The sequence below is a fragment of the Scatophagus argus genome, chromosome 9 (assembly GCF_020382885.2).
Source record: "Scatophagus argus isolate fScaArg1 chromosome 9, fScaArg1.pri, whole genome shotgun sequence".
NCBI lineage: Eukaryota > Metazoa > Chordata > Actinopteri > Scatophagidae > Scatophagus > Scatophagus argus.
In genome coordinates this window covers 8,240,977-8,264,899 of record NC_058501.1, presented here as the reverse complement: position 1 = coordinate 8,264,899, position 23,923 = coordinate 8,240,977, and the positions used below count along the sequence as shown (strand labels likewise).

Sequence of the window (23,923 nt, the reverse complement as noted above, 5' to 3'; positions counted from 1 at the left end):
AGCTAACGTAAGGTAAACGTAACATAAAACTTCCACTGATGGCAGAATTTCTTATTGTCAGATACCAAGTTAATCAAACAAATGCACACTATTGGACAATTTACGGTAGACTAATGTTCAAGACAATTTTCCTGTCAGCCTTAGATGTACCAACTGCAAATTTTATATCTACAGCAAATCTACAGTAAATTAAGGAGAATTTGTAACTTTGACTTCTAAGACCTTTAAGACTTTTTAAGGAGCTGTGAAAACCCTTGATAAGACAAAAACATAATTTAATGTCAAAATCACAGATGCTTACAAGTCAACATAATGTGGTCATAATGCTGAGTGGACCTCAGTACAGGCTGCATTCAGTTTTCAATTAAACTTAATTTCATCTTTAATACAATTTCTTCAATAGTGAGAAAAATCCTGCTACAGTTATGTTTTAACTACTTAATATTTAGTCATATATAAATAAATTGATAAATGTGTGGCAATGCAGCATCAAGTGGATATCACTGTCACTCAGTTATAAATTCACTTTACGATTTAATCTAAGCATGGCTCAATGGACAACAGATAGAGAAGAATTATGTTATTTATAAAGTCTCAATTCATTTGTGGTCATAATGATACAAAATTCACCCTTTAACAAAACCTAAAAAGCCTCCTGATGTCACAAAGTTTCACTGTGAGTGCGTGTTTTCCATCAGTGATCAGTACAGGCCAATCAAAGCAAACTGGAAGAACTGGTTAGCTCAGCAGTTGGCAGCTTGTACGTTAGCCTGTTTTGTACATCAGACGAGTCCAACTACTACCATCGATAAGCACTTTTCAGTAGACTTTGGTGCGATAGTAAGACTGAAATGGTGTCAAGAGTCAGCTTCTGATTTATAGCAACCTGTTGTTCAGTCTGCTCCACAAAGACTGCTGAAGGCTTATTCCAGGGTGCTGAGTTTTACTTAGTTGCTGTGGACCAAAGTGACGAAGAGAAACAGTGAGCAGAGAGAGATGGCGCCAGTCAGTACAGCTTTCACCAACAGCACTGTCCAACTGCCCAACAGGAAGATGTGGACGAACAACCTTAGGACACAACAGAGGGAAACACAATGTAAGTTACAATGTTACAAAACAAAAGAGAAAACAATGAAGGCATGTTGGCATGGCTGAAATCATAGATACCACTATAACCAACGACAAATAGTGAGTTTATTCAGATATTTGGTCAGCCAAAATGTCATGACACTTGAGTAGACAGAGATCTAGACTTCTACTTGTTTATGCAGTAAATGTTTGCAGTTTATGTCAGTAAATGTATTAAAATTCTTCCAGGTAAATAAACCTCAAACGCAAACAGGCATTTGTCCAAACAAATACTGCCTTCTCACACCTCTAAATCTCCCTGATTATCACATCATCTTTGACTCCCGCAGTCATAGTAACTGAGTCACCTACTCAATTTGAGGGTCAACTATTTACAACAGCAAATGTAACATCCCTGAGACAAAGACACTATTTTTCTCCTGTCTTTCTGTATACATTCTGTGTCTGAAGGTGTATGTATGTGCTGAGTACATGAGTGTGTGTTCGGTCGGACTTACTCCATTAAGAAGGCCTTGTAGACACACAGAGCCAGCAGCACAGTAACAGGAAGCCTGAAGCTCTTAGGAAGGTCATATCGTGTGAACATCCATACCACTGCTGCCATGGCAATGTAATGGACCTATAAACACAGCGAAATAATCCGTGGTTTTAATTTGTGTTGTTTGTTTTTTTTACACTCTTATAAACTTCCACATTGCAGATACAATAACAATATAACATACCTACATAGAGAAAAAGCACACTCAGAATGAAGCATTTTACAAAGCATGTTTGTCTGAATACACAAACAAGAATAAATTAATTTTTTGTAATTTTTTTTTCACCACTGCTGTCAGAGAGCTGAGAAAGCATAAATGCAGAGGGCAATTCAAAGTGTGACAGCGCATCTGAAAATTTAGCGGAGGGAGATGAGACAGTAAAATGGGCTGACAAAAAAGAAAAAAGATGGAGTTTAAGTCAGAAAGAGAAGATTGGAAAAACAGGAGCAGACAGAAAAGAGTAATTGCAGAAGAGTACATCTACTCACCAAGCTAATGTTAGAGTCAAAGCTCATCTGGATGTATTTCCAGTCAAACTCAATCCCTCTGGCTCCCACCCAAAGGGGAAGACACCTGAAGAGCCACAACAGGACACAAAGAGTGAGGTTCTCCGTTTACAACAGGTGGACATAGTAAAGCTATTGTTTCTCCCACAGGAAGAGTGTTACTGCTTGCCTTGACATCACAAGTTCTGCTGTTGCCCAGCCCATGGCAGCCACCATGATCTTATACTCTCCTTTACCAGCATTACGAGACATCACAAGATGAAGGCCCAACAGATCTGCCAGGTCCACTGTTGCCTTCATAAATTCCTGGAAAACAAACACACATTAAAGCCTTTCAGGAAAAAAGATTAAATTCACCAGATTAAATTCTGACATTTAGCAGCAAGTCTCAGAAAATGCTTATCCTCCTTTCCGATGTTGTTATTATGATCCACTTTCAACTCTCACCCCAACAAAGTCATAAACTCCAGCTCCTCCTTCCCACGTGGGGAAAAATGTAGCCAGGAAGAGCATCTGAAACACCAAAAGATAAGTAAACCCTGTTTAAACACACTGCAAAACACTAATCACATCATAGTTTGAGCTTTTTTCTGCAGTCTTCTGTGCTTATTTTTATTTATTTCATTCCAGAAATTCACACACCTTGCAGAGTTGGACAAACAGGTAAGTTGCCCCAGCCTGGACACATCTCCAGAAGGCATTGTACTCTGAACTACAGATTGAACACATAAACAGAGGGCTAATTAGTAGGACTGTAAATTAAAAGTGCACAATAAGACAAGTTATCAACAGACAAGGCAGGCCAAGTAGAAACTGGTAACTTGTAAAGCACCATTTGAAGATCTGAGTGCAAGAATAGCAATAGAAACAAAAGTTCAACTTAAAAGTTAAATTAAGTATTGCCAAATTCAAGACACTACACTGTTCAAAGAGGATTATCTGGACCCCCTCCCAGTCCTCTGACATTACTAACCAGATTATTAACAGACTTCTTACTGTGTGAGCATATGTTGCTACAGCATACGTGTATACAATAAACTATGAAATAACAATGTCAAAATCAGCCTTGAAAGTCATTTTACAACGAGGTATAACACAACATTTTACTTTTAGTATTACTCTAACTACACTTTACTACTCATGTATGAACTGAAGGGTATACAGTATACGGTTATGCATCACTACCCACTTAACATTGCAGTTCCTTGATTCAAACACACACTTACAGGCCACTGCACTTGTAAGTTATGAAATAAGGGAAATACGCCAGGGCAAAACAGTTCCCAAAGTGAAAGAGTGTCATAATGTCTGGTCACAGAATTCAGCTCCCTGAAGAGAAAGAGAGATAAAGAAGGCAGAACTTCACAGACTGCTGACACAGAGGGTTGCAATTTTAGCAGATTTTTTAAATACCAAATCATTTTTACAAAAAAGAGGTCACAAAATAGTGAAAATCACCCCTCACACATTTTCAGAGATTAATGTGATACCCTAAAATGTGCTTTTACGTCAAACTATATATGTGAAAAATTAAAGACATATAATTTATAGTTGCATGAAACAGAGAAAAGCAACAAATTCTCGCACATATTGCTAACTAAACTAGAGTATGCATTAAGTTTGTTAACCGGGATTAACTGATTAGCCAAATTGTTGCTGGCTGATTTTAAGCGACTGACTAATCGAGCCCTTGTATGACAGTGACTTCATGAAATGCTCATTCAGTAATAACTACTGTATATTATTAGACTGTCACAAACACGTTCATGTCGAATGTACAGCATTTACAAAGCAATAACGAACCTGTCATCATTTTGAATCAGCTGAGGGAGCTATAAAACTATAATCTGTACATTAGCAAGCTAAGCTAAACTCCGGTCATTGGTGTAATTCACTGGTTTGGTTAGACACGTTCCTGTTAACCAGACTAGAAAATAATTTCTAATTCAATATAATTTGCTAGCTTTCGGTAATTTATCATCTGAACAATACATCAGCACCTGTAAAACAGAGCCCTCTAACATCAGCACTTACTATGTATAAAAAGCTGAGAAGAAGCAGATTGTCGTATGTCGTTGAACGACGAACGGAAGTAAATTTGGCTCAACCGTGAAATGCCTCCGACAACGTCACCGGTAGGAACAAAAAACATGTGTTCCTCTCTCCTATACTTATAAATACTTATATCGATATCTGCGGCTGCTTTTTAGTTGATAGTTGACACTGGAATTCCCAACCAAGTAGGCGTAGATGACAGTGTATGATTTTGTGACAGCATCATTTGTATCCTCTGACCGCTAGAAAGTTATTATTATTTGTATTCAAGCACCATTGCCTCCATTACAAAAACAATATTAGTGGAAAAACATCTATAAACAATATACAATATTTGATATGAATTTTCACACAGTCCTCAACAATATTCAGAACTGTTTTCATTGCTAGTTAAATGTTGTGGGTTGCTACACTAAAGAAAATAAAACAAGCAGTTACACAGAACAAACCATAGCTTAAATGTATGTTGCACTCACAAACATTTGATAGCATGAACAAATTACAACAGTGTTGAGATAAGAGGGAGTCAGTAAATGGTTTTTGGATGATTTGAGACCAGAAATAAAATGAGATTTTGACTTTCTTTCACAGAAGCCGAGTACAAATTGTTTCAGTTGAATCAACCAAACTTACGCTCTTCAAACTTCTTGTATTTCAGCAAAAGTGACTCACAATAAATCCTGTTCTGCTGAAGCCTTGACGGTGTTTAACAAGCATTGCTAACAGAAATGGTGGAAATAAAGACGTGTTATGAAAAAATTAAGTTGCACATAGTTTTCTTTCTGTTCAGTCCTTTGCACAATAGTCATTTGAATTGTATACATGTTCTCTTTTCCTACTTCCTTTATCCTTTTTGTCTTTTCTCTTGTTTTTGTTTTTCTAATGTACTACTGCTAGTGAAATATTATCATTTATGATGAAAATAAAATGACTGCAACAAGTTAGTTTCACAAAAATCTTTTCAAACTACTTATTTAGCTATTTATTAACTGTTTCATGTGTTGCAATTACAAATGCAAGACCAGTGGATGGTGCTATTTTAGCTACACATTCGAGAATCAGTGGCTTCTGTAACTCAGACACTGAAACAAGCAAGTCACAACAAAATATTTCATTCATACATAACTGCTGTTTTTAAAAGCTATTCATTGTATATCAAAATATGATAACACTAAATCAAATATGTAATGCTGTAAAATTTAGAAAGCTCTCTACCTGTATGAATATCTACGTACCTTAAATCCTAATTGTTCACTTTGACACTGAATTTATAAGAATTTGTAGCTTTCTACAAGCAACATCTGTGTTTACAACATTATATTCTCCCACAAACTCATTGGTTTTGATGATATTGGACTTCATTTGACTGTTGTTGCACCATGTGAACAAGCTCTCCATCTCAAGCTATCAGTTATTACATACGTTGTGTATAAGTCTCTATGTTCTTAGCCAATAGTCTGACTTCGCATCTTGTACATTATTACTACCTAAGTTTGAAGCAAATTTCTAAAATTTAGGCCAAATGAATAGCAAATCAATAAATTTTCCATCAACTACTTTACTCTTGCGTATTTATTCAAAATGCATGACAAGTCTAGATAAAAAGCCCCAGCAAACCTGATATATGATGGGATGTTAACTGCTGCTTTCCAATTAAAAAAGCGTACCTTGTCTTTATTCGTTACTGGTAACAGACAGGACGGTGACCACAGTAAGATCCCCGTACAGCAGCTGCATACTGCATACGCTCACTACTGTTTGCCTTGGGTGGGGTCTGATTGACTCTCCTACTCACCTGCGCACCTGTTCTGCATCCCGTCCAGTCAGCTCCTTCATCCCTGCTTTTTTTAAGGGCCAACCTTCCCAATCCACTTTTGCCTTTAACAAAGACAACTTCGTGGGATTCATGTCAGGCTAATTCCAGAGGATTTTGTACTTCTCAGATTGTGAGCACGCGGACTCACTGCCATCCAGATTCTTCAGTGGACCAAGTTGTATTTACTTCAGTGTTATTCACTTTTCTGGAAAGACTTTGTACATTGTGTAAACAACTTTTTTCTTTAAGACTAAGCATCAAACAGGAGTACGACAAGGTGTCAGAGAAATTCCAGAAATGGTACTTAGTGGAACTCCTGTGGCAGTTACAGTGGCATCCTGTGCCAAATATTAAGACATTTTCATATTTTTATTTTTTCAATTAAATGTTTTAATATTTATGTACTGCTTAGATGTTATGAAGAAGTGAAAAACAAATACAAATTGGTCCAAACCAAACAAGTTTGTGAATAAACATATAAACATTTCATTATATTTACATTAAGCTTACATTCATCACACAAATTTCTCATCCTCTAATCCAGTTTTTTCTTTTTTTTTTTTTTTAGGAATGATTATAATTGCACCATCATTAAGATACAATATAGACCCCATAGTAAAGAGAGCTCAGTTAAAAAGCCTTAAACATATCCTGCTTTATATCTGTAGCAGATGAAGTTTCTTCTTTCTGAGCAATCCCTGATGATCCAGTTGTTTGTGTCATGTTTTGACAGGGTCCCACAATGTTTCCATTGGGACGGACAGCCTGGCAGAATTTCGTGGTCTTCCAGCTTTTTTCCATTCATCCACCACCACTCCCCTCCCAGGAAGCGCAGGCCTATCCATACCTGAGAAAAACAAGTTTTATTTTATTTTGTTTTACCTTGTGGTATATGTTTAACAACGAGACGGTGAACCAATCAATGCTGATGTATATTTGGCTTAGCGAACAGCCCAGGCACATCTTTCTTTTTCTGGTGATATTTAAGTTTTTGTGTATTTTTGTCCATCACACAAATGATGCTACGATGGAAATGTAGTTTTGTTCTATTAATGAACTAACAATGGTCTTGTCATTTCCTGGAGAAACAGAATTTTCACACACACACACACACACACACACACACACACACACACACACACACACACACACATGTTGTCAAACCTCATCAGTTGTGGCTCTGTAGATCCTGTCTCTCACGTAGTTGTAGTCAGATAGTTGTTCCAGGCTCAGGAGTTTGTGTTGGTATGTGCAGGGCCCAGAGACACCAGAACATGGTGTTTCAATGCTCTGGCAGTGGTTCAGGGCGTCTTCCCACGTCTTATTCTCTTTCACCAGCACCAGGTTGTCATCAGAGCAGGCAAACTGAGACTTTTCGGAGCACTCACTGCTGCGGCACTTTTGAGTGACAGGATCAAAAGAGGCACAGTCTAAGTTGAGTGGCTGTTTTGGTGCCCAGTTTCTGTAGTCTGATGACAAGACTCCAGTCCAGCTCCAAGTCTCACCACCTTTTCGGTACAGTCCAATCCAGCCAGTTTTTTTAAAGCTATTTGTGTTGTTTTTGGTGATGGTGGCCAGGTCACTCATGTTACCCTGACAGTACTGGAAAGCATTGTACCAGCTGAGGGTATGTTTGTGATATTGAATTGTGTTCCCTACTGAGCAGTAGAAATTATATTCACTTGAACACCTATTGCTGTACCACATTTGATCCGTCTCTGACACAAATGCGCAATGTTCACTCTGCTGTCCACCGTCCCAATTGATGGTCTGTGAGACGTTGTCTCCTGAGATCCCTTTTCCAGTTCTGAAACAATGAATGACATGTGCTGCTTAGCAATTGCATTTAACATGCTTATATTTCTTGTTTATAAGATATTGAAATCAAAATAAGGATAATTTCAAACAGGGGACTCACTTTAGATTTATCCACTTCCAGGCCGAGTCATCCTCAGAGTCTCTGTGTAGTCCAATCCAGATTTGTTGGACCTTAAATTCTTTCAACAAATAGGCCAGCCAGAATCTGTCCACTGTGTTCCAAGTAACCAAGTCAATGTGGTTCTGCTGGCAGTACAGTCTCGCCTCTTCCCAGCTCAAGCTCTCAGATGAGAAGTATAATACCTTTTCTATGGTGACTGCTTCAAAGCAAAGAGCTGTCATAAGCAGGAAGCAGAGTGTGAGCTCAGGGCTGTCCTTGTTCCCCATGACTGGTCCTGTCTTCAGGTCAAAGTGTGTGTCTTTGCAGAATCCTTATTGGCAAGTTAAGTGAATGATGTGGTCAGTTGGCTGGTGAGGAGCTCTCACCCAGCTCTTAAATCAACTACACAGTTGGTCACTCCCACATAGGCAGGTCTCACCACGTCCATCGGACCAGTATCAGTCACTTTAGTCAAGCCAGCAAACTCTTATTACATCATTATTGTCACTTAAAGTTAACAGTTCAAGTTAAATTAAATGTTATGTATTATGTGTTAAAACAAAGGCTAGTTTTATGTTTAGGTCAGAGGTAGGGTCATAAATTAGCTTGATGCTGATCTTCAGCTAGTCGGTATACTTTACTAATATACTGGTCTGCAGTGCATTAAGACAAACTCACACTGTAGGTATGTGTACACATGCAACATGTTCATAGGAATGGTGGACTCTGCTAATAACTATTATTTACAGAAAATAAATAACTTTAATAGAAAAAAAATGCTGCTTAAAAAGTGGTTTGATTTCATTTCAGTCCTAATTACTATGATTTTAATTTCAAGTGTTGTAAATAATCAGGTGGAATAACTAGTCTATTTATCTGACAAATCAGGACAAAAGTGGGAACAGTGCAAATGCGGGTATGGAAGAAGATAGTCACACAGTCATAGCCATCATGCAAAAAATGCTTTAAAAAATTACCAAAGGTTTCGCACGACAGTCTTCTTTAGGTTGTTGAAACAAATGCAAACTTGGCCACACCCAATAAAAATGATGTAAAACAGAGGCCAAGCCTTAGACAGTGCAAGATCCCTCTATGGTTTTCTAGCATTAAAATTCTATCAATCTATTCCATAAAGCCATCCAATCTATTGAAGAGGGTCACTGAAGAGGTATTTGAAACAAAGTGTTGAGGCTGATAGATAGAGTTATATTGGTCCAAAAACCTAGAAACACAGGCACAGAACATCATCTGTGAGTAGGGTTTCAGTTTCATTCAGCCTTAAGTGAAATCTCTATTTTTCAATCATCCAGATGTTTATAAAAATAAGAGTGGACTAGAATTAACTGGATGGAATTAGCAAGTCGCATATTAAAGTGGTCAGAAACACTCAAAGGTGTAGTGGTTAAAAAAATAAACACAATGAACCCTAGTGTTGGCTCGGCATCCGTTTGCTTTTCTTGGCAGTACACTGTGTACTTAAAAACAGATGAGGAAAACATTAAAAAAGGATTTTAAAACCAATGTGAAACCAAATTCAGTCACCTGGTGCAGTAAAAGCCTCTGAAAACTGAAGTCAAATTTTCTACATTCAAAACTGTCCAGTCTCCATGCTTGAATGGGCAAATCAGACTGCAAGCAAATGACCAGATTTGAATCTTTTGAGATGAGATGTTAATGACCAGATCCTCCTGCTGACCTGCATTTACCCAATGACTTCACTGTCCTTAAGCCCAAAAGCTGAGCAGCTGACAGCAGTCAGAAACAAAACTGTCCCCTGAATGATCACAAGTCCAACACTATTGCCTAGCTCGGATTTAACAGTTTCTAAACAGCTCATTAAATAACAAATAATGCTGTTAACAGTACTTGTAGTTCCGCTGACCCTGTTGTAGTATGTCCAGTCAACCAGTAGATGGCACTGCAGCGAAATCATCAAACATTTTCAAAGCTTTGCATGCCAGTTACTTTGAAAAGGGAGGAACTTGGCCAAGGTAGGAAGAAGCAAAAGGAAACATTTCTTCTATATAAGGAAGCAGCCTGCATGCTGGAGTCTTGCTGCAGTACCCAAAAAAAGGCAGAAGGTGACGCTAAAGGGTTCCTCCTCTTTCTGCTCTTCACTTGCCAACCAGTTTGTTCATCCAGAGCCACTTGAACGAGATAAGGAATGGGACTGGAGTCACTTTCTCTCTTCTTTTTCCTTGATTGTCCACCTTCTACTACAGGAGATCTAATGAGGATCGAGGATCATTACAGTGAAACTAAGACGAAGTCAGAACTAAAACCAGGTGTGAAACATTAAGCTTAGTTAGATGAACTGAAAAAAAAGTGAAATGTGAAAAGAAACATGAATTTACATTTTGACAAAAGCCAGAAAAATTGTGGTCAGGAAAATGTTACATGGTGAAAATAAGGATTAGATAAATGATTAACCAATTAGCAAAAACTGACAAATGAAGGGGTTGAATGAAAAAACAAATAGTGAAAAATACAGTGTTATAAGATAAACACTGAATTTATTGTGTTAATTTAAAATAAAAATATTATTTAAAATATTTATTTTAAATAAATTTGAATTTATTTAACCCACTTATAGGTGGTAATGGAAGAGTTTAAAAGCATAAAGTGTGAATAGTCTTTTTGTTTCTGTACTGTGTACAGCTGCAGGTACTTGTTTCCTGTGTATTTGTTCTTTTTGAATGCTCATCCTTCCCATATCCTTGCATGCTTTGCACCCTCTATATCCTGTTTGCTGCTGTAACATTGTAATTACCCAGTAATGGGACTAATAAAGGATTATCTTATCTTAAAGCTTAGCTTGTGAATAAGATTTTAATTATTTAATTGTCAACATTATTTTATTGTATTCAGTTATGTCTCTGATTTGTCTGCTGCATGGGACACGGTGAACACAAAATGACAATAATGAAACAGGACAACTTGACAGCTTGAGGTTTTTCAAGTTTTATTTGTTTGTCTCTTTACTCTTAAGTAGCTCTGCCTCTCAGCTTCCTCATCCACTGGTGATTAAGCCTTTAAAACACACCAACAGGGAGATGGATACAGTAGTTACCATAGTACTGAGCCATAAAGACACATCTAAAGTGGCAGTGGGAGGTGGAGAGGGGGCACACGGACACAAATACTGTCACCACCCAATCATCTCGTCATGAAAGGAAAAGACAGATAAACTCAGAACACTCGAACACACTGTTGCTGCTTCCTACGTATACTGTAGTAGAGCTAAAGTGATGCTATGACTTGACTATGGGCGGGGCCTGTGTGTAAAAGAGAAAGGAGGGGATGGGAGGATGGTTGGGGTGGTCCCTTTCCTGACTTCCTTTTTGAAGAGGAAGTGTTTACTCCTTGGAGTGCATGTACAGCAGCAGGTCAGCAACACGGTGGCTGTAGCCAAACTCATTATCATACCTGGAGAGAAAAGGAGAAAGAGAAATCAGTTGTTTGTGTTTTATCTCTTTAGATTAATGCTAACTTTCATGTGGGACTGCAGAAGACACTTGAAAACTAACCAGGAAATGAGCTTGACAAAGTTGTCGTTCAGGGAGATGCCAGCACCAGCATCGAAGATGGAGGAGTGGGTGTCACCGATGAAGTCAGAGGAGACCACCTGCAGAAGACAAACCACACAAGTCAGATCTATTTCCAAGTAAAATCATAATTCATTTAGAACATGAATGAATAAAAGGCTTTGGGTGTTACCTGGTCCTCGGTGTAACCCAGCACTCCCTTCATGGGACCGTGGGCGGCCTTCTTGACGGCTTCCTTGATCTCAGCATAAGACGCAGGCTTGGACAGGCGGCATGTCAGGTCCACCACTGATACATCAGCCACTGGCACCCTGAATGCCATGCCTGTCAGCTTACTAGAGAGAGAGGGTGGACAAAAAAGAGATGTATTGAATCTGTGTCACCTTCTGTTTTGGATTTTTCTTAACCTCCTACCCACAACCAGAAAAGGTTCTTCTGATAATCAGGATGGTTACGATGGTGTTGCTGTCCTTACCCGTTGAGTTCGGGGATGACTTTGCCCACAGCCTTGGCAGCACCGGTGGAGGCTGGAATGATGTTCTGGTGGGCACCGCGGCCATCACGCCAGGCCTTGGCGCTGGGACCGTCCACCGTCTTCTGGGTGGCTGTGTATGCATGGACTGTAGTCTACACAGAGGAGGGTCACATTACATAGAAAATCAATGACTCATACATACTTTTAAGGCAAAAAACAATACAATGATAAAACCCTTGTTACAACAGTGGTTAAAACTTTCAGTATTACATTTGGATACTGCACTCCACCTTCACACTGATGCATGTGTTCAGATTTATTTCTGACTTACCATGAGAGCCTCCTCAATGCCAAAATTATCATGGATGACTTTGGCCAGGGGAGCCAGGCAGTTGGTGGTGCAGGAGGCATTGCTATCAAAAGAAAGACAGACACGGTCATTAACTGCCAGACTTCACATTCACAATTATGAATTGCTCCACCTAAAGGAACATGTTTGTGACAATTAAAAATATGCAGTGTGAATACATGTCCAAGACCAAAGGTATGCTACCTGACAATGGTCATGGAGGAGGGGTCGTATTTGTCCTCGTTGACCCCCATGACGAACATTGGTGCATCAGGTGAGGGAGCAGATACAACCACACGCTGTGCTCCACCATCGAGGTGAGACTGTGATTAGCCAAGAGAGAAAGAGGATGTAGGTTAGAACCCGGAACATCTGGCAGTCTTTGTATTTGTTTCTGCATGCGTATGTGCATGTGTGCATGTGTTTACATACGGAGGCCTTCTCCACACTGAGGAAGACTCCAGTGGACTCAACAACGTACTTGGCTCCAGCACTGCCCCAGGGGATCTCTGCTGGCTTCATACTAGAGTCAGACAAATAACAGAGTCAGTTGAACATTAAATGATTATCACTACTGTGCAAGACATGTAAGTCCAAAATAATACAAAAAGAAAAAAAGAGATACAGTGACTAAGTTATGTGTAGAAAGAAGCGAGAAGTAATCTTGTTAGCACAGCAAATCCTGTGCTTTAGTGTGTGGAGCCTCTTTGGATAATGTCATGGTAATAGTGACAAGATAATATTTCAATTAATACCTTAGGGTGCAAAGGTTAATAGCCTTGCCAAAAAAGTAGGTGGAGTGGTAAAAGTAGGAGATTCAAAGAAGAAAAACTCCCAAATTTACACTCAGTGCTCAAAGAAGAACTGGAATGTCTAACCCACTTTTATGTTGGTGTTGCCTTTTGCAGCCATGAGGCCCATTACTCGATGGCCTAAATCAACAGCCAGTGAAATGGGTGGAGGGGTGGCTTATTGGCCCAGGCCGTAGAAGGCCTCATTCTACTGCCTGGAATTCTTGTCCTCTGGGCATTAAAGACCAGGAGGTAAAACTGGCACAAAATATGTCACCTTCAATAAAAAATAAAGTATGTAATAATTCCAGCTGAACTCTTGGATGGCTGCTCCTGTATGTGCAAATAAAACTGTACTGGGGTGGTACTTCAGTAATCAGCTGGCCTGTTTTTGGCCTCACTTCAGCTTGATGCCACCAGTTAAGATGAACATAAACACAGCTGATTCCTGAGCAGCAACAGCTACTAAACCACCAAACAGCATCATCACTTACCACTGGAAGACAGAGATGGCGTTGCCATTGACAATAAGCTTGCCATCCTCGTGGTGGACGTCACCATGGTAACGGCCATGAGTGGAGTCATACTTGAACATGTAGACCTGGAAGGCAGGAGTGAAATGAATTGATTATTTGAGAACTAGTTTCTTATTTCATACAATATCCACCATTGTAACACAACAATTTTATAATTCCCTGAGAGATTTTTGGAGTCACAATGGTAGTAGTAGTAGTGTTTGACTCTGACTGAAGAATTACAAGTAAATAATTCATAATTTAAAAAAATGAAAATTCCCATTGACTTTAGGTATTGATGAAACTAAAGTGTGGGTCAGTTTTATTACGTGTTTCTGTTTGTCATTTTGTATATCAGCCTCTTTCAACAATACACATTGAAGGCGTAAATCTTGTTTTTCTGTACAATGTTTTCAGTGAGTGATTATGATGTTGCAAATATCATACAACAGGCGCTTGACTCAAATTAAAATAAATGTTAATAATTTGCAAGCAAGTATGCGCATGCAGGTTTTCTCACCATGTACTGCAGGTCAATGAAGGGGTCATTGATGGCCACAACCTTGATGCCTTTCTGAAGGCAAGCCCTCAAGACCAGACGGCCAATACGACCAAAGCTGTGAGGGGAAGAGAATGAGAGAGATTAATAATAGTTGTGTTGGGGAGATGGTAGGAACTTCCTCAGGATGTCAAACTACTCCTGGGACCTCACATGACTCTTCCAATAAGACTGAACTACAATACTATAGACTATACAGACCACAACATGACTTGTTTTCTATCATAGAGGAGACCTGCCCTTTATTCCTCATCAGCAAAAAATGTCATGAAATAATAATAATATATTTCTGCTACACCTGCCATACTATCCTAATGCGCCAAAAATTAATTTCTGTGTTTCAAACTCACCCATTAATTCCAACACAGAGATCTGACATGTTTGCTGCTGCTTGGGGGAGTTATCTGGGGGAAAAAAGGAACAACACAGAAACCAATAACATTAGACAGAGAACGGCAGCTCCTGAAAGATGAAAATACATGAACATACACAGTCTCACTTGGTAAAGTTCTCTGGCTGGAAATGCACTCAGTGAGAAGACTGAGACCTAATGCCTCTGCTCTTAATTTCAGAAACCACTGCAGCCTAGAAAAGCCCTCACTTCTTTATCAGTGAGGTTAAATATACAATGGTTGGCTTGACAATGCTAACCACAAGTATATGTAGGTGCTTGGTCTGAGACAAACTGTTGCCCTGACAGCAGTAGGTGGCTTAGAGATGGCTGGTGTTTTCCTCCATGGCCTTGCTTCCCCCTCTGTCTTTTTTATTTACACACACAGTGAAGTATCATGCTAGCTGGTATCATGCTAGTCAAAGCACCTCTGTATTCACGCAGCTCCTCATAAAAAATTTTGCATTTGAAAATGTTGTATGGACAACATTGTAACATGTACTTTGTATGCTGTTATTTTATTTTGTGGATTCGGCTGTAGGGTAAGACTGGAAGCAGTAGCCTCGCAGCACTGACGGACAGTGTGACGCACTGGCACTAAAGGGTGAAAAAAAACACCACGGTGGTAGTTATAATACTTTGGTCTGCTTGGGAAGTTAGAACGGCAAGATGAAGCAGGTACTTGGGTTGCAGTGAGTATAACAGACTGCATCCGTGCAAGGGTGTGATTCTGTTTGTTGCCAGTGACAGAAAAATACAGGGAGGTGTTGTGTCATGCAGGGGCATGTTTAGAAAACAATGGGATATGAAGGGAGGGAGAAAGTAGTAGGTATGCAACAACCAGAGACTTGTCTCCTGACTGAAGACAGAGGAAGTCTGGCCTTGACTCAACTATGTGACTCCATTTTTCCCTCTGGCTCTGCTTTCCTGCTTCTTTTTCATACTGTATATTGCCCCTTTCTTCTCTGCACACCTCCTCCCTGCTCTCACTAATATGTTCAACAAAGGTAAACTCTGTTTCAGCTATTAATCGTTATATAAAAACCATCAGGTTGCTGAAGAGATGTTTCAGAGTCTAGAAATAAGGATTAATCTATGAACTCGTTTGGGGACATTTAAGGTTCTACAAATTTAGATGGATTTCTGTGTGTAACATGTATCCAGACTTGTACTCACACCGATGAACAGGTATGGTAACTTAGTAGCACTGCAGGTAAGTAAGGGCAGTGGGATTGTCCTTGAAACCGGTTGGCTGTCATTTTAGAGTACTGTAATCTCCTAATCTGTTTTGTGTCTATCTGTGTGTGTGTCCCAGTGGGGAGCGTGTAGGACAGGCAGTCGATGGTGAAATGCATTGTGGGAGCCCTTTAAATAGACTATATGAGCAACCAGATTAGGATAAATGATCTCTTCAGACTCTCCCACATACTCTCTCACAGATGAACAATGGTAGATCAAATTTGAACTATTTCAACCTGAATTCATTCATTTGTTGGAACAGGAACCCTATTTAATTCCAGAGAAACCCAATGTATTGAACACAGTTTCAACAGTCAGATTTCTAACCTGGTCATTTGTAGTCTATATCTGTGGTACCTGTCTTTCAGGGGAGAGCAGCCATTTTGTGTTCTGCTGCTAGCATCTATAATACATGGTCACCAAAGGAGAGAGAGAGAGAGAGAGAGAGAGAGAGAGAGAGAGAGAGAGAGGGAGAGAAAGTGGTACAGAGAAAAGGGAGAGAGGGAGGGTGCAGACAGTATGACCATGCTCTTCTCGCATTTCTGTCTTTCCTCTCCTTCAGTATAACTTCTCTCCATTACCCATTGTGCATTCACAACTCTTTCCTTTCTTTTGAACTCTTCTCACCCTGTTGCCTGTGCACTTTTTAACTTGCTCTCTCTCTCTCTCTCTCTCTCTGCACTGACCTCTCCATTTTCTCTAGTTGGGGTTAGGGTTAGTTGCACTGTGTTTTCCAACACAAAATGGCTGCAATACTGACAAATGATACCACTTTTTAAACAGAGTGGGCTATTTGGTTCCACTAAAGGGGAAAAATGGGACTGGACAAAGACAGCCACATAAGAGAGATCTGGTGGGACTCAAACCCAACGATGTGGCTCTAAATGTGGAGAATTTAACAACCTGACAACTTTGCTGTGCACAGAAAATAATAGCTTTTAATTAAGTGCTAAATTAAAATGGGGTATATTTTACAAGTACTTGGACTAGTATTGAAGACTTTGATATTGAGCATGTGCACATGTGTATGACAGTCTGCCTGTATGCACTTGGGGACACATCCCACTCCTTGTCTGTTACTGTTTCCTAGCAACTGTGTGGGGCATTGACCAATAGCAGCCAAAGGACCAACACTTAAGATGGACAAGAACACTTACCACAATTCTGGTTAATTGAAAAATTCAAAGATAAAAGACTGACTATCATTATTTTTATTTCTATATTATTATATATAACCACTGCAGTTTTGTTAAAGAGCACTGCCATAAATAAAAGCAAGCAAGATCCAGCTGGCATAGCTTGCAGTTCTTCCCACATCTCCACCACAGTCCTGCCTCTTCTGACTGCAGACCAATCAGCTCTGACCTGGTATTCAGCACTCATAGACACGCCCCAGCTCACAGAGGCAGTATTGTGCAGAGCAGAGCAAAGAAGTTACATGTTAGTAACTGCAGCTTGCAATCTGCTGACACTCATTAAAATGTAGGAGGAAGAGGGAGACAGAGAGCCAGACACATGAAGTGCAGCAAGTTTACTGACCATTTACTACCCACTGCAGATTTACTACTCTGAGGTTTCACTACTTTACCAAAGAAAAGCTCTGTTAATACCTGAAAAAGACTGACTTGCAGAGCCAAGTACTGAAAACCCACAGTAATGTCAAAATTATTGAAAGCAATTGGACAGGGGCTTTCTAAAAAGTCAAAAAGCTTACTATTGTGAATATTATGTTGGTGAAAGTGAGCTCTCTTTAATTCTCTTGGTGGTAGTGTCTTGATTTAATGGTACCACCCACATTGATGCAAATAAAATAACATGAGAACACCATTCAGCTTTCTGCAGTACAGCCACCTCCTTTTCTGATTGGCTAGCCAGAGAGTAGGGCTGAGACCAATCAGAGAGACGCTTGACCGAGGGTCCTTATGGGAAAGAAGGGAAATGCATCCATACAGTGTCTATGCTTCCTTCCTTCATCCTCACTTCTCTCTCACCTCCCTGCTGCATAAATCTCACATCTCCTTTTTCACCAGCCTGAAATCAGACTTAATTGTGAAGAGTCAGTCATTTATCAATGGAGGTGCACCCATCACGTCCTCTTCTGATTGGTTCGACAACAGGGAGGAACGAGCCAGTCAGAGAAGCTTTAATGTTTTTATTCCTAATTAATGAGGAAGTTCACCCAGCTACTCACATGTATACTATACCTACTATACCTACGACTCCTTAATCATCTGTCCTCCATCCAAATTGTTTTTCTTGTATTTGGCTTATTTGCCTCTTTTCCCTTCAGTTCCTCCCCTGTTCGTCCTTAGCTGTCTGTCCTTCCCTTTTGGCTCAGTGAGTATCATAACTTCCCTCCCTTTTTCCCCAGCACCCAAACTAATCATTAAAATTCAACACCCACCCTCCGTGTCCCTATTTGCGTGTCCTCGCTACTCTTTGTCTGTCTACTAGTTCCCCTCATTTAGCACAACCCTGCCCTCCCTCTGAGCTGCGACCCATTTTTCTCACACAAACAGAGATTTTAATCTGGGGGCAGGGTGGGGGTACAGGACAGGGCTGCCATGTCTGCATGTCTGAGTGTAATGGAAAGATGATTCATAACCAGTCAACCAGAAAAGCACAAAGACAACATGCTGCATCAGGTGATAAAATCTCTAAAATCTGTTGGAAGAGGGCATGACACAGCATTTCACCTCTGTCAACACCTCCTCTCATGTCAAGCATCAACACTTTGCCAAAACAACACCGATTCTTCTTCTTTCTGTAACACTCTTACAGTGTGTGGATTCCAGTCACTTGCTGTTAAGCCTTATATGGATCTGAATTTTGAGGAGTGCCGATAAACTCTGTACATCCTATCAAACAGAACTCCAGTTCACATACAGACAGAACACTTACTACATGGACTGTTCACATTTGTTGGTACAGTGTTGGTGTTTTCTAAATCTGTTAACAGTTTAAGATTAAACTTGGAGCTAACATCTTGAAACAATCTAAATTCACATCAGGAGAGACTAAGTTTAGACCAAAGCTTTTATACTCAGTCTCCAAGTCACCATGGTTTGTGCACTCAAGAGAAATTTGTCAGTCACTTCCTGAGCTCACTGACTGTGCCTTCACATATCCTGCCCACAAAGCCACTCCCCCAGCCTTCCTCCTTCAGTCGTCCTTCTTTCAGTGTATCCTGCCTATTCCTCCAGCTTTCTATCCCTTTGTCACACCCGCTCTCACAAGTAGTTTTCTACTGCAATGCACTGATTGGCAAGAGGCCAGGCAGACTATCCAATCAGATGTTTTCTCTTCTTGCCCACCTCTCGATAAGTCAAATAGCTCAAACACATTGGACACTGAAAAATGACTGCATGTGGTGGAGTCAAACTTTCTGCACTGTCTGCAACTTGAGAAAAAAAATATTTTCATCTCCTCTTTAGGTGTATACAACATTTTTATGGTCTCATCATAGAGGTAGCATCGCTTTGCTGTTGTAAACAAGTGAGTTAAATGTCACAGATGATCATATCACTTGTCGGACACATGCACACACATCACCACAGACTGTGTCCTACTCAGCAGGCATGGTCTCCTGCTGACAGGAACAGACAGATAAGAAGTTCAGCTGTTTCCATAAGACATTTAGACAAAGAAGGCTCTTTTTGTGTGCTAAATTACTACTGCACCTCACCACTACAGTTCATACTATACACACACACATACAAACCAGCATGAATTAGTAAAAAGTGTGTGGATTCAGAGGGAGACGTGAAGACTCTGCACACACACACTGCCTATAACCTAACTATATGAGCTTGTGGCAGCGGGCACATGACAAATATCCTTCCTAAGGCTCATTGCCTGTCATTTGCTACCATACAGGAATACAGCTTTATGCAGTTTTTGATTCTCTGCTAGCTAAAAAGACACCTAAATATTTGAATTACGGCAATATATAAAAGATAGTGCAAATCTGCTTTCTTGTAGAAGTAGGGACCTTTTATGTCACAGCTTTGTGTGTCCTGCCCCACTATACAATTTATTTCCTTAAACTGATGACAGTTGGGTGGTAAATGCTGAGTCATTCCAGAGTTCCTTCTCTCTAACACACATCCTGGACAAGATGACTGGCTAATACGTCAGCTGCAGAGCACACTCAAGGGGAATGCTCATTCGAACCTCAATCTAGAGGCTACCATGCTACCTTAAAGGGGAAAATTGTGTTAATCTAGAAGAAAACTCAAAAAGAGTGAATGACTCAAGGCAAAACTCACTTTTCATGGCAGTGATTATTCACTAACTGCAGTATGCACCAAAGTGGGTACAAATGGGAATGCATGACCAAACTTGAGTAGCACACAGACACTAATTTGATATCTGAACAACAGCCTGCACAGTTCTTAAGAAAGCACCTGACAATCCTGTCCACATCTATGAACAATGTCCTAGAGACCCCATGGCTTCTAACTCAGATACACAATGAATAGCAGGTGGTCGTAGTCCTTGTTAGAATCCAAAAACATATCTAATGTGTTGCTAAGTGTGCTCTAGTTAAACTCAGCATAGTGGCAACATGGTGGTCACACAGTCACTGCTATTTCCATTTCATACATTTGCTTGTCACCCTGATCTGCAGTGACACACAAAAAAGCAGAATGAATGTCAAAACAATTATGAGCTACACGACAAATAAATAAATTCTCACTCTGTCTCAGATGCAAGTAATCCTCACATGTCTAGAGGAAGGTTATAATCATAAATCATGTTAATTAAAAATACTGCACATTAATCTGCTAATGTATGGAAAACGGATACCAGTTTTCCTCCAAAAATTATGATAGAAGTTTGGCAACACATAAAGCTTTGATTACAACACTTAACATCTTCTTGGCAGGCCTGAACTGACCTTCAGTAGTCCAGACTGAGCCAATAGGTGTGGCTCATCATCCATAAGTGCAGTGTGAATAACCATTAAATAAAATTTGATAAGAAGTTTGAGAAGAAAGTTTAGCAGCAGGTCAGCATCACTACAGCATCTCTGGGCCTGCTGTGACCTTCCTCAGCTCGAGTGATGACCTTCAACAACGAGACAAGGCCAGACATGGCTGCCTCTGCATGTAATACATCTATATTAAAAGAATTAAAGTAACTCCAAGAAAATAGCGATTGTCACAATTAATAACACATTGTAATTGTAATTATACTGTATCATTGTTGCTGTTGTAATAAATAGTAAATACTAGACATGACAAGACATGAAAAGAGATATAAGCATTCGTAATTTCTGAGCACTGGGACTGTGTGCCTTTTTCCAGAAAACACCCCGTATGGCCAGATATGAAGCTTAATAAATTTCAGAGCCTTAACAGTGGCGTGTTGCTGCTTTACGCAGGCCCCTTTTCAAACCGCATCAACAGGTCTGTCGAGTCTGGAGTCTAACTGCGGCAGAATCATGCGACACCACACTGCCTCTCTGCCCTTCAAACGCGTCGCAGGGAGGCTTTTCCCTCTCATCTCTCATCTTTCCACATGAAATAAAGCCCAGTTTGTTCATTTCTTGCCCTTTGGTTCTTGCATCACTGTGACCGCTGCTTCCCGTCGTTGCGTACAACTCATCTGTGAAATGTAAATGCGCAACGACGACAGACTTCATCATGAGGACCAGGGGACGCACGTAGCTTCACCTCCGTGCAAGTGCACTCATTCACCCCGTATACCGGTTTCATAACAGTTCAGTACACTGCTGCAACGGCACGTATACAGTCAGGTTTTATAGTGAACCCCCTTTCATCCAAACCTCATCAATATAGGCTCTGTATTCTGTTGTGATAAACATATATAGACATATAATTTTGTATTGGGTTACATAATATGGAGACTAATCCACTTCCGCAAAGATGCCGCAATGGGAGCTGCCAGTGTCACGTTACCCGTTCAGTAAGACAGCTTTAGCTTTAGATGAATGACTTACACAATATGAGTGGACCATATGTAATATATGGCGATTTCCTTGACATTTGGTGATTCGGTGCGTTTACAGCTTTGGCGATTTCAGTGGCAGCATAACGATGCAAAGAAATAACTCGAGCGAAATGCATTACACAACGACCAGCCTCTCTCCAGACTGCAAGGCCATGGTCACAACCCCTCCCATCCTCGCTTCTCTCTTCCTGTATCATTAAAGAGTGCATCCTGCGAAAGACACTGCTTTACACATCCTAACGCTAAATGAGCTTTGAGCTAGTCCGCACTCTCATCCTCTCGCCTGGCCCCCGTGGACTTGCGCCACGTTAAACGGATGCGTGGCAGATTAAAATAAAGCCCGTGCAGGGCCTACGAAATTCACTATGGAGACAACACAGCGGCTTCCGCAAGTACGGCTTGTAGTAATGCCAGTCTCAGAAGAATATGAGACGAACTTAACGGTAGAGAAGAAAAAGCAACTCAGAACAGCATTACGTTAGCTAGCTAATCAAGCTGATGTAACTTATGACGGGCCGACATTGGCGCACCGACAGATGAGCTCAAATTTGAAGCCGTAATGAAAGTTAAATTGTGTGAAATACCTTTAGCATCCTTAATCTAGACCATTTACGCTAACCTGTGAAATACAGCCGTCACGAGGGCCTCTATACCACCAAGGGCAAATTGGTCTAGCTGCTTACCTCAAGGCCGATGCTTCTTGAGTCTGTGTGCGCAACTCACAGTGCCGCCTTCCGTTTTTATACAAGACACGTGCCTCGGGGAGCCTGGTCGTCGTGGATACGTGACGTCACGCCATCCTTTGCTGGTAGGATCCATTCGGAACGAGGGACTGGTCACGGTCTCTCAACGGCTCCCACAGTAACTATAGTGATGAAACACTTCACTGTTTGCCTTACTCACATTTCTTATTCTTACTAAAAGTCTTTAGGGTTATGTGGATAACGAAAGGTAATATTTATCAGACTGACTCAGACAGCTGAGAGATAAGAGAGACGCAGAGAGGTACTGGCAACATACCAACGTGGACGTGATGCGGAATGATGAAGCATTTTGACCCATTCCCACCATGTACCGAGCTGCTCACGTGCATGTGATGAAATGCAAAGGGAGTTTGATAAATGGACAACCTTTATTCATAATAGACAGACGGGACACTAGCTAGGACACAATGGTCAAAATAAGACGTTAATGTAATTGGTAGGCGAATCATCATCCATCTGTAAAGGACTGCAGAGTGGATCGCCTTTGGATGCAGTTTGTGTGTGTGTGTGCCTATATGGATGGATGCAGCACTGTTATGTAAGAAGTCATGAAACTAACATGTCACGTAGGTGTACCCATAGAGACAGGCTGCTGCTTAGCTAGGATGATGAACTTCTGGCATGTGGACTACCACAATATGAAATAAAGGAAATATAATTAAAAATAAGAATGTATTTTAATTCGATATTTAGAGCGACGTTTAATTGATCTAGTTTATTACTCCATCCCATTCCTCTCCTCTCCTCATGTCACAGCACGTGTCACACTGAGATTGAGGCTACGTGAGAGAGGATGCGTACAGCGGTGTAACATGGGAAATCCCTGCAGTGAAAGCAGGAAGGAACATTCGTTGACCAACATAATTTCACACTCAGCGCTACACACCCCTTCTTGCATTTCGTGATTTCTGATTGGCGTTTGATTTGCGCAATGTAAAACAAACCTAGATTATATTTCAGAAAGCCGAGTTTGCTCATAGTGGTAAAAAAGGTAAAAGATTTTCATTTCAGAACCGTTAAAATCCCCCCTCTATCTCCCTCTGTCTCTATCTATATGTGCGTATAATATCACTCTAATAAATCCACAGCCTGCAAATGCACAATATGTTCAAGTTTAGGTCCTGTTAATTTGCTCAAGCTGTTGATGTGCCCCCTGTTGAACTGAAAATGTGTTTTGCTTTAGGTCGTCATATTTCTTGTTCTGCGAAAGCTGCTTTATGACAGAATGAAATTAAATTAAAGTATCTAACCTTGTAATTCTCAGAGGGCTCATTTTTGTTATTTTTAGCATTTTTGTATTTTATCGCCAACATGGAGCCCATTCAAGACCAGGCGTTGTATTATGGCGCCATCTAGTGGATAAACCTAAATTCTGCACACGGAGATTGTTGCGCAA

The 23,923-nt window shown here is 40.3% G+C and overlaps 3 protein-coding genes across 5 annotated transcripts; all 3 read right to left on the bottom strand.

The window, feature by feature from the left end:
• Window positions 1-254: 254 nt before the first annotated feature.
• tmem147 (transmembrane protein 147) lies at window positions 255-5,991 on the bottom strand. Of its 3 annotated transcripts, none has more exons than XM_046399894.1 (8): window positions 5,857-5,991; window positions 3,361-3,463; window positions 2,777-2,846; window positions 2,582-2,647; window positions 2,304-2,440; window positions 2,117-2,201; window positions 1,587-1,708; window positions 255-1,068 (listed from the first exon to the last, which is right to left on the bottom strand). In XM_046399894.1, exons 2-8 carry the CDS (start codon window positions 3,435-3,437, stop codon window positions 948-950), a joined length of 678 nt encoding a protein of 225 aa, XP_046255850.1. In that variant the 5' UTR covers window positions 3,438-3,463; window positions 5,857-5,991; the 3' UTR covers window positions 255-947. The 3 variants fall into 3 exon arrangements, with proteins under 3 accessions (XP_046255850.1, XP_046255849.1, XP_046255851.1); XM_046399893.1 differs by lacking the exon at window positions 5,857-5,991 and adding an exon at window positions 4,169-4,293; XM_046399895.1 differs by lacking the exon at window positions 5,857-5,991 and adding an exon at window positions 3,938-4,128.
• A 140-nt stretch (window positions 5,992-6,131) lies between these two features.
• On the bottom strand, window positions 6,132-8,318 carry LOC124064954 (macrophage mannose receptor 1-like). Its single transcript, XM_046399888.1, has 3 exons — window positions 7,924-8,318; window positions 7,170-7,812; window positions 6,132-6,852 (listed from the first exon to the last, which is right to left on the bottom strand). The coding sequence occupies exons 1-3, from the start codon at window positions 8,208-8,210 to the stop codon at window positions 6,646-6,648; spliced, it is 1,137 nt and encodes a 378-aa protein (XP_046255844.1). The 5' UTR covers window positions 8,211-8,318; the 3' UTR covers window positions 6,132-6,645.
• Window positions 8,319-10,868: 2,550 nt separating this feature from the next.
• On the bottom strand, window positions 10,869-22,551 carry gapdhs (glyceraldehyde-3-phosphate dehydrogenase, spermatogenic). The gene is made up of 11 exons (XM_046399645.1): window positions 22,447-22,551; window positions 14,508-14,561; window positions 14,119-14,215; window positions 13,578-13,684; window positions 12,725-12,815; window positions 12,497-12,615; window positions 12,275-12,356; window positions 11,944-12,095; window positions 11,641-11,803; window positions 11,451-11,548; window positions 10,869-11,349 (listed from the first exon to the last, which is right to left on the bottom strand). Exons 2-11 carry the CDS (start codon window positions 14,534-14,536, stop codon window positions 11,280-11,282), a joined length of 1,008 nt encoding a protein of 335 aa, XP_046255601.1. The 5' UTR covers window positions 14,537-14,561; window positions 22,447-22,551; the 3' UTR covers window positions 10,869-11,279.
• Between the last annotated feature and the right edge of the window lie 1,372 nt (window positions 22,552-23,923).